Below are 12,693 nucleotides of genomic sequence, written 5' to 3'. Positions count from 1 at the left end.
CAGTTGAAATTTGGAATGCCTAAAATCTATTTAAAAGTCTCATAGCTAGATTTTCTGCATAATATACTTTACTTACTAAAAAGTTAAAGGATTGAAAAGATACTTCAGATTGCATAAAATGTACAAATGTATTTATCACACTCATAAAATTATTATTTAACAAAAAAATCTAAAATCATCTCGGAAGATGGAAGATCAAACTTAAATAAACAGTGTTTAACTTAATACAAAAAATAGTTAAAATCATAGGAAATGAGATAAAAAATCAGATGGGACCAAAAACACATCAAATACTATGTACAATTAAATTGGAGAAATGGGAACAGAGCTGGTGAGGAACACATTATCAGTTATCCTTTTTTTCCGAAAGTAGTCCATTGTGCAATTTAACAACTTCATTTTCGACGAGATCATCCAAAACCGTGCCATTTTCATCTATGAAACAAGCGACTGACTTGTTGAATGAAGCTTCCCTCACAGAACCTGTTTTCTTATCTGTACAGGCGAGAACTAGAGTGTAAATGTCATCATACCTGAAACAATTTTCAATTCATTTTCAAGAAAAAAAATTAACAAATACTTGAAAAGAAATAATGTAGGGAAAGAATTTTGTCGTAACGGAGTGACAAGTCCTTGAAAAGTCAGGAAGTTAGAGAATTTTGTCTGACCCTGAAAAGTCGGAGAATTTTGCTGGAGAGCCTGGAAATTTTCTTCCAGCCAAAACCTTAAATTTTATCATTTCATGAGACTTTGCACTCCACGGTTTTATGAAAATAATTTTTGAGAGAATTATTGGCAAAAATGACCAAGAGCAGACAATAGATTTTTCAGAAGTTTTCTCATATTGAAAAAAATTCAAAGTTCACTTCTCATGTTTTTGAAATTGAAGGATTTAGCCTTGTTTCACTTTTTTATTGAATTTTTGTTTGTTTTTCAATAAGAGTGACAAATATACATTATTTGGTTCTGTTACTAGTATATCAATGGCTAAGGACAAGGGACGATATGTCCTTCTTATCTGCAAACTGACGATTCTATCGCCGTTTTAGTAAATTTCAGGTCAGGTTAGCAATTTTCTTTACTGATAACAGTGCTCCTGTGCGGAATTGAAAAAAGTTGAAAACATCAGCTTGCATATTTTATATTGTAGAATGCGGCAAAGTTGCAGATTCATTTTTGCCAAAAGTTTTTAGTTAAGCGGTGTTGTTCCGTAGCCTTTCGATTTTTGAATTGAGATTGATATTCTTGAGGCACTTACTTTTTCAGAATGGAGCCAGCTTCCCACCTTATGCCCTGATTCTTGGGAGCACAGACAATGAAGGTTCCTTTTTCGACATAGGTTGTGTACAGTGTGAGAACACCCATTAAAAAGAAATATGTGGTAACGCTGAATATTAATACTGGCCTGCAACAGAGAAAAACAATTTTTTATTAGTGAAGGAGAGGACTTGGATAAGATGATCTGTCACTTCCATTTCACTTTTGACTTAAATCAGCTAATGTTATTATAAAGTTCAAAGGTCACAGCTCTGACAGGCATATTCTTCATACCAACATGACCTAAGAGTTTCCAAGTTTTCTTTTTATCAGGCCTGCCACATCCCATCTTGGGCCTAGTACTAGTTTTAGGGTCCGGGCTCCAACGGGTTACATGTGAATTTGAAGTAGTGTGTCACTGGCCCTGGTACCAGGGATCCAGTATTGGGGGGGGGGGGGGGGTGTGTCTTGAGGCGGGCCTGCTTTTTATGTTTCATTAATTTCACAATTCTGCTTGATATTTTGCAAACAGTTATCTATCTGGCCTAACGCTTGGGTTGCCATTGGACTCAGAACGCAGCTTTGAAATGAAAGAGTGAATTCCCAAAATTGCACTGACAATGAGTGTCACCATGGAATTTTAGTAAATACTTTTGTTGATTATTAAGATGTTGACTTTCAAAATGCATGGCATCTAAATATTTAGCAGTGAATAAGTTAACCTGCCGTATTTTAATTATTTCAGGAGGATATTCTCCTAAAATTTGATGGCTAAAGCTCACTCTGTGTACAGCATCTATTCTTTACTTGTGGAGGAAACAAGGACAATCCGGAAAAAATTCAAATTATGCAATCTTAAAAAATATTCCAAAGGTGACTTACTTGGATTCAGGGAATGGATAAAAATATAGATCCCAAACTATTGCAAAGAGAGCAACCGCTACAGCAAGACCACATATTAGGAGACGGCCATCGACTAATTTGTAATTTTCAATATATGAAAATTTGCTTGTTAAGACCTGGAATCAATATGTGATAAACTTTTAATAAAAACAGAAAAGAACTCATAATTAGGAAACAAGGATGCAAAAATGTAAATACTGCTCTACCAGTTCTAGAATTCCTGCGGCTACTATTATCATGAAACTGTATTCCTCAACATTTTTAAATGTTTTTCAGTGAATATTCTAATGGGAGCGAAGAAAAATCATATTTTATGTGATTTTGAGCAACCTTATTGATCAATTATCCTTCAAAAAGAAAACTTGACAAGAAATCTGCAGTATATTAAACTGAGATACTTGAGAAATAATCCTTCTACTTATTCTGAAAAGCACAATTTACATCAACCAAAAGACATAAGCATCAAGCTGAGATTCATTTATAAGATAGTTTTCTGTAGCTAAACGTTTGACAAGGATTGAAAGGATATTGATGAGAATCAAGAGTCTGTTCGACCATTAATGTTTGCAGCATCTGAATCTGCAATTTGATTTTGGCATTGAACATGCTCCAATGTAAAGAAATAAGCAGAAATGGATATTCCTTTGAAAAATGATAGCGCACTTTCAGGGTATGGAGCAAGAGATTAGAAAAAGTCAATTGCCTGATCTGTGAAAGGTTACTTAGATTTCGACCCCTTATGGCGCTGATCTTGCATCCAGAAAATTCAAAAATTATCCTACTATTACAACAACAGTTCGCACATGGAATAGAAGTGATTCTACCAACAATTTATATCCGCTGGTAAGTGCATAAGAAATATATTGATTAATGGCCATACCTCAGCTACTGCATCATCCAGGGCATTTTTCACAGCTGAACCATCCCATTTGTTGATCTTCACGGGTTCCGACTGAAATTACAAAAATTTTACTTTAAAAACGCACTGAATTATTATTTTTACACTGACGGTTGAAAGATGAAGGAATAGTAGAACTCATCAGATACAAGATGGCGGAGATGCATACTGGTCTTTCGCACAAGTCCACACGGGTTCTATTCATTAACATTTGATGGCCCCCCAACTTTTGATTGCGCGGAAACCAGTTTGCATCTCCGCCATCTTTCATTTGATGAGTTCACTTGATCAAAAGACACAGGCTTTCATTGGCTTTCATCAATATGGGACAATTACATCACGATCGCTTGCAAGAGGAATGTAAACAAGTGCCAACTTTGCTAATGACACCTCCACCACTTTTGCAGATTTTCTTAATGTTTAAGTATAAAAATTCTTCGATGGTCCGTTGGAAGAAGGAGTCGATTTTCCATTGGGGCAATCACACAATTGACGAGAAACAGATACAACCTCACTTGATATGACTGCCCGTGGAATCACATTAATCTCCATCTACAAATTAAGATCTTATAATGACTGGTGGCTCAGCATTAAGAATTAGTAATATGGTTCATGGTGACCGAAAATCAGCACCAATGATGCAGAAATATTAAATTACTTTAAGTTAAGAGCAGTACGCCCATTTGGCAGACCCATAGAGTATAATAGTGTCATATTGTTCTGGAGCGCCGATGAAGTCACTTTTTGAGGCTATTTTGTCCAGTACTCCTGAGACTAGTGTGCGGCAACCGGCGATGCCGTATGCGCGGGGTCCCAGCTCCGGTCTTCCCTCAGAAAATACAGGTATAGAATTTATTTCATAAAAGCCAGGAGTGTTGTACATTTTTGAATTTGTTATGGCTTCGGTGAACACAATTTGCCAAAATTCGCGGAAATAATGATTGATTTAAATTAATAGATCCCGGAGACCACTTGCAGCTTGCAATTCTCTCATACGCTGCCTTGTTAAAAAATGCCGAATCGGCTCCCACTTTCCAAAGAACAAGGGGCTCGGAATGGCCCTTTCACGGATTGACTTCATTGGCATGCAGTACATTGTAAAAATTCAAAATTCCCGTACAATGAGAGAAGTGCATTACTATGAGTACTGCAGTACTTATGTGGCTGTGAAATTTCAGAAGCCATGGATATTGAGGAAGCTGTTGATAATTAGACCATGTAGTGAATGACATGTTGAACAGTTTGGTGATAACACGAAATGAAACCTTCAGTATGCCATAAAATAAAAGTGTACAATACCTTACTATCACTAGATTTTGTCATTCTAGACGAATTAACGTACACTACTTCCAAATATTACGCTGAAACAACGTGAGGCGACGTAAATTAAAAAATTAAATGGGAAAACTGCAAAGCATACGTGGATAAAATTAAAGAAAACCGCAAATACACCCGCTTTGAAGAAAGAAGAAGAAATCGAAGCCCTGCCGGGTTGATTGTTGAATCGTTATCGAATAAGTTTGATCGATAGCTTCCTATCTTCACAATGCAATCTATCGATCAGGGTCGTTCGATAACGATTCAACAATCGAGGCTGCAGCTCGTAGGGGCTCTTTGCTGCAAAACGCTCAATCCTGAATGCCATCAAGACCAATTTACACAGTCCCGACGACGAGTTTTGGAACTCTACTGCGCAATGACGTATTGTTGGCTACCTGCAATGTATTTCTTATGGGAGCAACCAATGTGACGTCAGATTGGCTGTCGTCGAGTTATGGCCGGGCGGGGGTGGATTTTAAAAAGATGCGCGATGACTGACCTGTGAACATTGCCGGATTGGTCTTGAATTGAAAATTGAATGCCATCTTGTATCGTAGGACGTAGGCTTCCTTTCGTTACGGAAAATATTTTCGAGTTTCAGTAATTTAGTGTTGTTCACTTTTCTTTTTTCTCATGTAATTTTTAGTCTAATTTATTTAGCGGACTCGTGAGTGATTAATCGACAAACAACGAAGAATATTCTTGTGATAATGCCTCGATGTGTGTACACAAACCTCAGTCTATCTTGTGATGACGCGAAAATAGCCTGAGATGATTCTGACATTTCTCTGAGTTAACTGTGGTATTTCCGTGACAGGGGTACTTTCCCTAACACTGTCGTGTACTCGGCCAGAAGGTAAATGCTTTATTCAGTTACTATTTACTCTATCTACTCAGTAATTTCAGTTTCTTTTAAGGACTAGCCACTCAAGGTAGCCACTTCCCAGTGACCTGTTTGGATGCGGGTCTAGTCATGGCCCTTTTCTACCTCTTAAAAGCATCTGTGAATTGTTGAGGTTGGCTCAGTCCTGATTAGAATGCAACATTGATCATTTTACGGTCTTGTTGACTGCGCTGAGGTAGTGGCTTGGAAGATCGCATCCATTCAGATCATGCAGTTAACTTGAAATGACCTTAACCTCACTATGCCTCTTTTTTCATGAAAGAGCAAGTGTATGCAACTTTCATGTCTAATACGGCGCATTAGAGCTGGCTCATCCTATTTTGTGGCTAAAGTCAATCCCTGATTTACTCCAAATCAGCACCACCGAACACCTCACTACGTCCACTCAGATGGCACCATTGATGAGGCGTGAAATGGATAAGACCTGACAGATGTCCTGACATACAATGAGTGAGCTCTACACCCAAGATGTTAATTGACACAGACGAGTTGCTTTGCTGTGTAACTGTAAATGGTTTCCATCACAGAGCGCAGTTCCCTGTACATATGAAGAAAATAAAGAGAGAAACCTATCATTAAATGTCTATCAAATAGAGTTTAGACTGGAACAATTACTGTGTCCAGCGTTAAATTAAAAAAAATAGAAGAATCATAGTGTCAGATCCCCTGTCTCCCTCAATAAGTGTTCTAACTCATTTGGCGTCGACTTGACAGAGATAGGTGCTTGATATAGGAAGTCACTTTGTTTTATTTGCACAACTGTGTCATCTGATGGTGGCCATTTTGGGTTTGGTGTAAAGTTATCATAAGAAGGTAACTCACCCTTACTGTATATTGTCTTGGTAGTATTTTACTTTCTGAAATGAGAAGCTTCACAATGGCCAATTTCTTACGCCTCTTCTGAGTCCATTAGTAAGTGAACTCCTTACTTTTGAACAACATTTGCCCATAAGTTCATTGTGCTGTTTGATTCTCCTTCAGAAGAAAAATCCAAATTGCAAGAAGCGATCAGTCCATAGCTTGGTTGTTCAATGAGAACTAATGAATGCACAAAATTCCGGAATGATTACATGCTGCTCGATCTATGTTGTTCATCTGATGGGGCATTTTGACCCGCAACAATTATCAAATCTCTTTAATTGCTCTCAACAAATAGCATTGCATCCTATCACTCGATCTGTGATATAGGAGCTGAAATTTGAATTACAGTGATGCTAAGTGTCATAAATCAGAGAAGTGCTCATTGTAATAAATATGTTGACTTTAATAACGTTTATAATCAGCCTTCAAATTTACTGGCTCGAAAATCAGTGGTTTATGAGTGGCAGTAGCAACAAAGCCTCCATTGAATCGGTCATTTACTGTAGGACTTAAGCACCAAAAAATCGAAGATTTAGTTATTAACGGATTATTATTGCTCAGACATGGATGCATCTTGTTGCAAAGCATCAAACGAAAAGTTGTATTTTTAGGGCCGAAAAAAACCATCTGATAAATCCGTTCATTTACAATAAGGCTCAAGTTCCAAGCGCCTGAGTTATGTGCTGGCGAATACCTGTACGGCAGGATCACGGGTGCAGCGGGGCAGCTACCTGCTGTGCGGTGCACCAGGGCCGCTTATCTTGATTTGGTACGCGTTTACGCAGTTTCTTCAACCCATCAAAGGAGGAGGGGCGGCTGTATTTATTGTTTCATCCTTAGATGTTTTTGCACTGTCATTTTAGTAAGTTTTTGCATTTAGAGGCAATTGGTCTAGTGATCTTATATTACAAATAATGTCCTGTGTCAAACCTCTATGAGAGGATGCCTCCTTTCCGGGTAGCAAAGTAAGATTTCTGAGGTATATTTGTTGGGAGGGTACGATGGTCTCCTTTCCCATACAATATACTTATTTATGATGAACCGGTTTGCAAAAAGAAATTCAGGTTTTCCGTGATGACCCTTCCACTTGTAGCACATTGACGGTGAAACGGTGGCATAGGGTTACGGATTTTCTCTGACAACAGTTACTCATAGGTATCATAATGCATACATCAAGATAAAGATAAAATATGGCAAAAGAACACCTTAGATGTACACACCACCGAAAGATTTATTGTAGCAATCTGATCATTCGCGCCAAAAAAAATTGGGATCTCTTTTTTCATCGCATGGTTAGCAGTTATAATAGAAGGCAAACTCCTTGAAGGCACCATTAATGATGCTTTCCTTATACATTGTCATCCAGAATAATGCAAAAGTGGCTTTAAACTGGGGGAAAACAAGGAAATTTCTACGTTCATTTACAAAAGGGCTCAAGCACCACTTTGTTTTTTTCTTCTGACTCAGCTCAAATCACATGACATTTTTGAAACAACTAAGTATATTCAAACCTCAAATCACCTTCTTTACACTTGAGAATTTTTCTGAACTCAAAGATTCTGAACGGGTCTGATTAACCACTTTTTACTGTTTTTCTTAAATTCTCATTTTTTTCGCTTGAGCCCTTTTATCACTGACTGATTCAATTGTTTTTTGCATGCACAGACCAAAGATCACTCAAACCAACATGATTTCCGCTACATTTCATTGTCATAGCGTTTTTGGCCAGATGAATACCTACTTTCACCCATATTCTATGGTTTTAAAGTGAAAATGTATCGCTTACATTTATTATCACATCAATTAAAATATCAATTATTACATTTATTTATTATTTTTCCCCGCAAATTTTCATAAAATCTCTGAAATTTTCAATAGAAAGTGGATTAATCGATCAGTCTCCTTAAATTTCATCATTTTAAATGTATCAATTTGCTGTATCTACCAAATTAAATTTCAAGGTTCAACATGCATTCTGCTGTTTGTGTCCAATTCGAAAATAGCTCCATCATTTCCGTTACAAGCATTGTGGAGTGCTTCAACACCTAGCATTCCAGCTTGTTTGATAGTAGAGTAGATTAAAATCTATCAGTACATTAAAAGCTTTGTTCCTTATTGAAATGATTTCTGTGCATCGTCAAATCCATTTGGGGAGGACCAAAAATGTTTTCACTGGCTGGGACCTCCCCCATGGCATTTTCAGGATTAATTCCCGATAAATCTTCCGTGAAGTCCGTTCGAATTTTCTCATTAATACGGTGTTATACAGATTTTTTAAGATTTAGTTGGGTCCCTCCTCCCAACCAAATCATTTTATTTGAAAAGCCACTAAAAAATTGTTTTCTCAAGATATTATTTTGACTTAAAGTGTCGTTTCTTGTCGACAAATTTTTTTTTTTTTTTTTTCGGTATTTAAATCCGTGCGGACTTAAATTCAGCTTTTTAGTCAAGTAATGAAAAGATTTTTTGCCATCGTCTTTTTCACTTAAACTTAACAATAACAAAACTACGCTTTTTTAAGTTTAAAAAAAAAATATAAAAAATTTGTCGACAAGTAACGACGCTTTAAGTCGAATTAATATCTCAAGAAAAAAGTTTTTCAGTGAGTGCATAGTTCTAATAAGGAATAATATTAGCAAAAAATGATGAAACTGAATTTATCCTAAAATTTTTAGTGAACGAAAAATTGGTGAACGGACGAAATATTCTAAATATTTCGTCTCCCGAGGAGGTAAAATTACATGTCCACGAAATGGAGGAGACCATGAATTCTTTTCGGCGGACTCAAAGACTCTAACTAGACACTATGATCGTTGACACCATGCAATGTTACCATCAGTTCGTTTAACTAAACTTAAGAGGTTATAAGAACCGAACGTTCGTTTACACGAATCAAAAAATCGGTTTCATTCGTAAGAGTGAACGATCTAGGCTCTGATTTGTACAAAAACTTATGACATGGATGTCGATATGTTGTAAACAGGGAAGCCATAATTTCTTCATCTTCAATTATCCTGACTTTTTTGCATTACCCGGACTCCAACATTTTCGAATTCCCCGATCTTTCCTGACCTTCAAACACTTTTTTACGCATTTTCATTTCAAAAATACGCTGACTTACCCATATGAAACTGAAAATAACGAAAAACGAAACGAAACAGACGGGAACCCAAGGTAACAAAGTGAGCTAATAAATGAAATAAAGAAAACCGGAATTAAAAACTCTAACTCACAAAAAATTAAATTAAAACCACCGACGCGTTTCGGGGCTTTCCGGCCTCTTCTCGAAGCTCAGTTTGAATTCAGCCGTGAAATAGGGACCGGAAAGCTCCAAAAACGCGTCGGCGATTTTATATTCATTTTTTTTGTGAATCTGAGCTATTTATTTCCTGTTTCCTTAATTTCTTTTACATTAACTTTTCAGACAAAATTTACTTGTTAAGAGATCAAAACATGGAAACAGGCATTCAATGGCTGGTTAAAAGACAACAAGCCTTAAAAATGATCAGATAGGGAAAAAAATACTGGCAGATCAGCGATATGTTTCGGTGATTATTAGATGTGTCAAAAATTCCCTGCCTTTCCAGACCGCCAGCAAATCTAGTAAAAACTAGTGCTAAAGAGTCTCGCGCCTCGCCCCATCCAACTTTTCTGCGATTTCCGAGTCAGTTGAAAAGAGTTTACGTTCTCCTTCATTTCGTAGATATGCAATTTTACCCACTTGGAAGTCGAAGTAGTTGTATCACGCGTTTCGCCTCAGGCAACTTTTCTTCTCAACGTTTAAATCTCCGAGTCGGCGAAGAGGAGACCACGCTCTATTTCATTGTTGTGGAATTACGAGAAAGTTTTGTTGCTTCATAATGGAGCTCTTCCATGTGTAGAGGATTTGCAATACAAGGACTTTTTCTTGTGTAAAATTTTTCGAGAAACACGATGAAGCCACTGGTTTTCTCTGAATCAAACTTTGAAGCTCAAAAACAGCTCTCAAAGTTGAGGTCGTAATGGAGGAGGCATACCGCGCTATCCCAAAAGTCCACATCTACATCTAGTCGAACTCTCCATGCAAAGACAGAGAGCCAATGCATTAGCAGAGTTGCTGTGTTTCCAGTTTTGGGGTCCCCAAACAAAGTGGCAACCCTGCTAATGTATTTGCTCCCTATCTTCGCATGGAGAGTTTGACTTGATGTAGAGGCGGACTCAGGATAGCGTGGGATCTCTTCTCCATTACGGCCTCAACTTTAAGAGCTATTTTCGAGTTTTGGAGTGCGTTTCAGAGAAAACCAGTGGTACCGTCGTGTTTCTAGCAAATTTTTACGCAAGGAGAAGTACTTATATCTCAAATCCTCCACACATGCAAGAGCTCCATTATAAAGCGACAAAACTTTCTCGCTTTTCCACAACAATGAAAAAGAGCTCGGTCTCTTTTCCGCCGACTCAGCGATTTTAACGTCGAGAAGAAAAGTCGGCTGAGGTGAAACGTGTGATGCAACTACTTTGACTTTCAAGTAGGTAAAATTGCAAAATTTAAACTGGAATTAGTACTTAAATCGCAAATTCTGACATATCGACTGCGTAAGTCCGCAATCACATATCTCGTTTGCGGTGTCTGAAAATCTCCGCCTCTATATTATTTTATTAAAGGAGAACAAATTGACCACATTCCTTGAAGTTTTTGCAGAATTTTCTTCGCACAGAGAAGTTTTAAAAATCACGGAAGTTTTAATGAATTGCCGTTGAGCAGTTTTCCGTTTAAAAACTAAAGTATGACAGGAAGTCTGCGACGTCGCAAACCGAGTTATGTGATTACCGACTTACACCGTCGATATGTAAGAGCTTTATTGAGATTGGATCTGTGGAAAGGGACCTCATCCTCCGGAAGAAAATCTTTGAAACTTTGAACTTTGCGCGGAAACGATCGCGCGAAGTGCCTGCAAAACTAAAGGGATACTTCAAGCATTGCCTTTGCCGTCTTCCCGAGCGATTCTGATCTCTGGTCTCGCTCTCGGCTCTTGACTCGCGAATCGTGATAAGTTCCGAGATACGATCAAGGGTCATCCCAAAAGTCATGCGCGTTTTTCTCTCATTTCAAAAGTTTTGAAGATAGGGAAAATCTTATCAGATGCTCACATGAGGCATACCAGGGTCGGACTGACGCACCTCTGAGGGCGCAGACCCTTAGCTGGCGAAGGGGGCGCAATGTGATATTTTGCTCAGGAGAATGCAGGAACAATCCCCCCTCTCTCGGAGGGGCCGGAATTTTTTAAAAAACAAACTCTTCTAAGTAGAATTTTGTCGACGATATTTTCAGGTTCAAAGTCGATTAATCTTACAGAGGAAAATTTTGGAATTTGATTGAATTTCAAATGGCAAGGGTGGTACGTCTTGACTTCAGATATAGATTCTACGAAAAAAAGTTACGTAGAATTGGTATGGCGTATGGCGTTTGCTTCAATTTTTTTTCGCCCCTTATTTCCTCCAAAAATACACGGCTTCTTTTGGGGAAATGGGGCTCTTCAGTAATTAACTCCTAAGTATTAAAGCTTCTCCCGTTTACTTATAATTTTTAGGCATTTTTTCTTTACTTATTTTCTTTTCTCCTTGCTTTTTATTTATTATTCTTTCCTTTTTCCTCTTCTTTTTTCCTATGTTTCTTCTTTTTTTCTTTTTTTCCTTTGCTTCTTTTCTTCATTTTCTTTATTATTATTCTAGCGGCCGGAAGAGGGGCGCGCCTTTAGCGCACTGAGGGGGGCGCATCTGCCAATGGCAGATTGGCCTTACGGTCAGTCCGACCCTGAGGCATACTCTTAGATTTAATTTAAGCCCGAGTTTTTTTTTTTTTTTTTTTTTTTTTTTTTTTTTTTTTTTTTTTTTTTTTTTAATCGGATAAACGGGATGCCCAGGAAATCATTTCTCCCGCGCCGCCTTCGATGCGTTTCCCGCCACCTCCAGGCTCACGGCACACAGTGGATCGAGTCAATAGGAGAGGTCGGACAAAATTTGGAAACTTTAAATGCCCATAACTCCATTTATACAAAAATTTGAGGTTCTAAAAGTGGTTCTTTTGGTTTTCTCGTGAAATTTTCCGTCAGGCACACCCCTCTAAATTTGAAATGTGACGCATTAAACATCGAAATTTGCAGTTTTAGTTAAAAATTTCATGTCCGACCTCTCCTATGGACTTAATCCACTGTGCGGTATCCGTGATAAGTAAGATTTGCAGCCAATCTGATCAGATCGCACTGAAATCCTCATCAATATCCTTTACCAGGTTGTTAACCTGTTCAGCATGCCGTTTTTAGAGCTTCGATGATGAATGCAATCAGTGATTTCTCGTCATTTGTGTAAGCTTACTGTGAAAAGTGTGTTGTAAAGTTATGGCTCTTTCAAAGCCAGAAAACTGTGAAGTTCGTTCAGTAATGATTTTTGATTTGGAAGGTGTTAGGCCAGGTGACATTATTCGCAGACTTCATGCACTTCACGGGGAAAATGCGATGAGCGATGGAAATGTCCGGAGGTTGAGCCAATCGTTTCGCGAAGGAAGAAGAGAAGA

At 37.9% G+C, this 12,693-nt stretch overlaps 2 protein-coding genes across 4 annotated transcripts in view; one reads left to right on the top strand and one right to left on the bottom strand.

Annotated features, from left to right (window-relative positions):
• Positions 1-109: 109 nt before the first annotated feature.
• Spase25 (Signal peptidase complex subunit Spase25) lies at positions 110-4,530 on the bottom strand. Its single transcript, XM_019054512.2, has 5 exons — positions 4,358-4,530; positions 3,041-3,112; positions 2,140-2,276; positions 1,259-1,405; positions 110-533 (listed from the first exon to the last, which is right to left on the bottom strand). Exons 1-5 carry the CDS (start codon positions 4,379-4,381, stop codon positions 347-349), a joined length of 567 nt encoding a protein of 188 aa, XP_018910057.1. The 5' UTR covers positions 4,382-4,530; the 3' UTR covers positions 110-346.
• Positions 4,531-4,894: 364 nt separating this feature from the next.
• Positions 4,895-12,693, top strand: part of LOC109039142 (uncharacterized) — a 55,975-nt gene continuing 48,176 nt past the window's right edge. For 2 of the 3 annotated variants that reach the window (XM_019054507.2, XM_019054506.2), the window contains exon 1: positions 4,896-5,234. The gene's annotated coding sequence lies outside the window, so the exon portion shown is untranslated. Of the gene's footprint in view, positions 5,235-12,693 lie in introns of all 3 variants that reach the window. The other variant, XM_072300733.1, reaches the window with a different exon arrangement.

The sequence above is a fragment of the Bemisia tabaci genome, chromosome 5 (assembly GCF_918797505.1).
Source record: "Bemisia tabaci chromosome 5, PGI_BMITA_v3".
In the NCBI taxonomy this organism is placed as follows: Eukaryota; Metazoa; Arthropoda; class Insecta; order Hemiptera; family Aleyrodidae; genus Bemisia; species Bemisia tabaci.
Note: the sequence above shows the minus strand (reverse complement) of the source record. Positions and strands in the feature narration are given on the sequence as shown.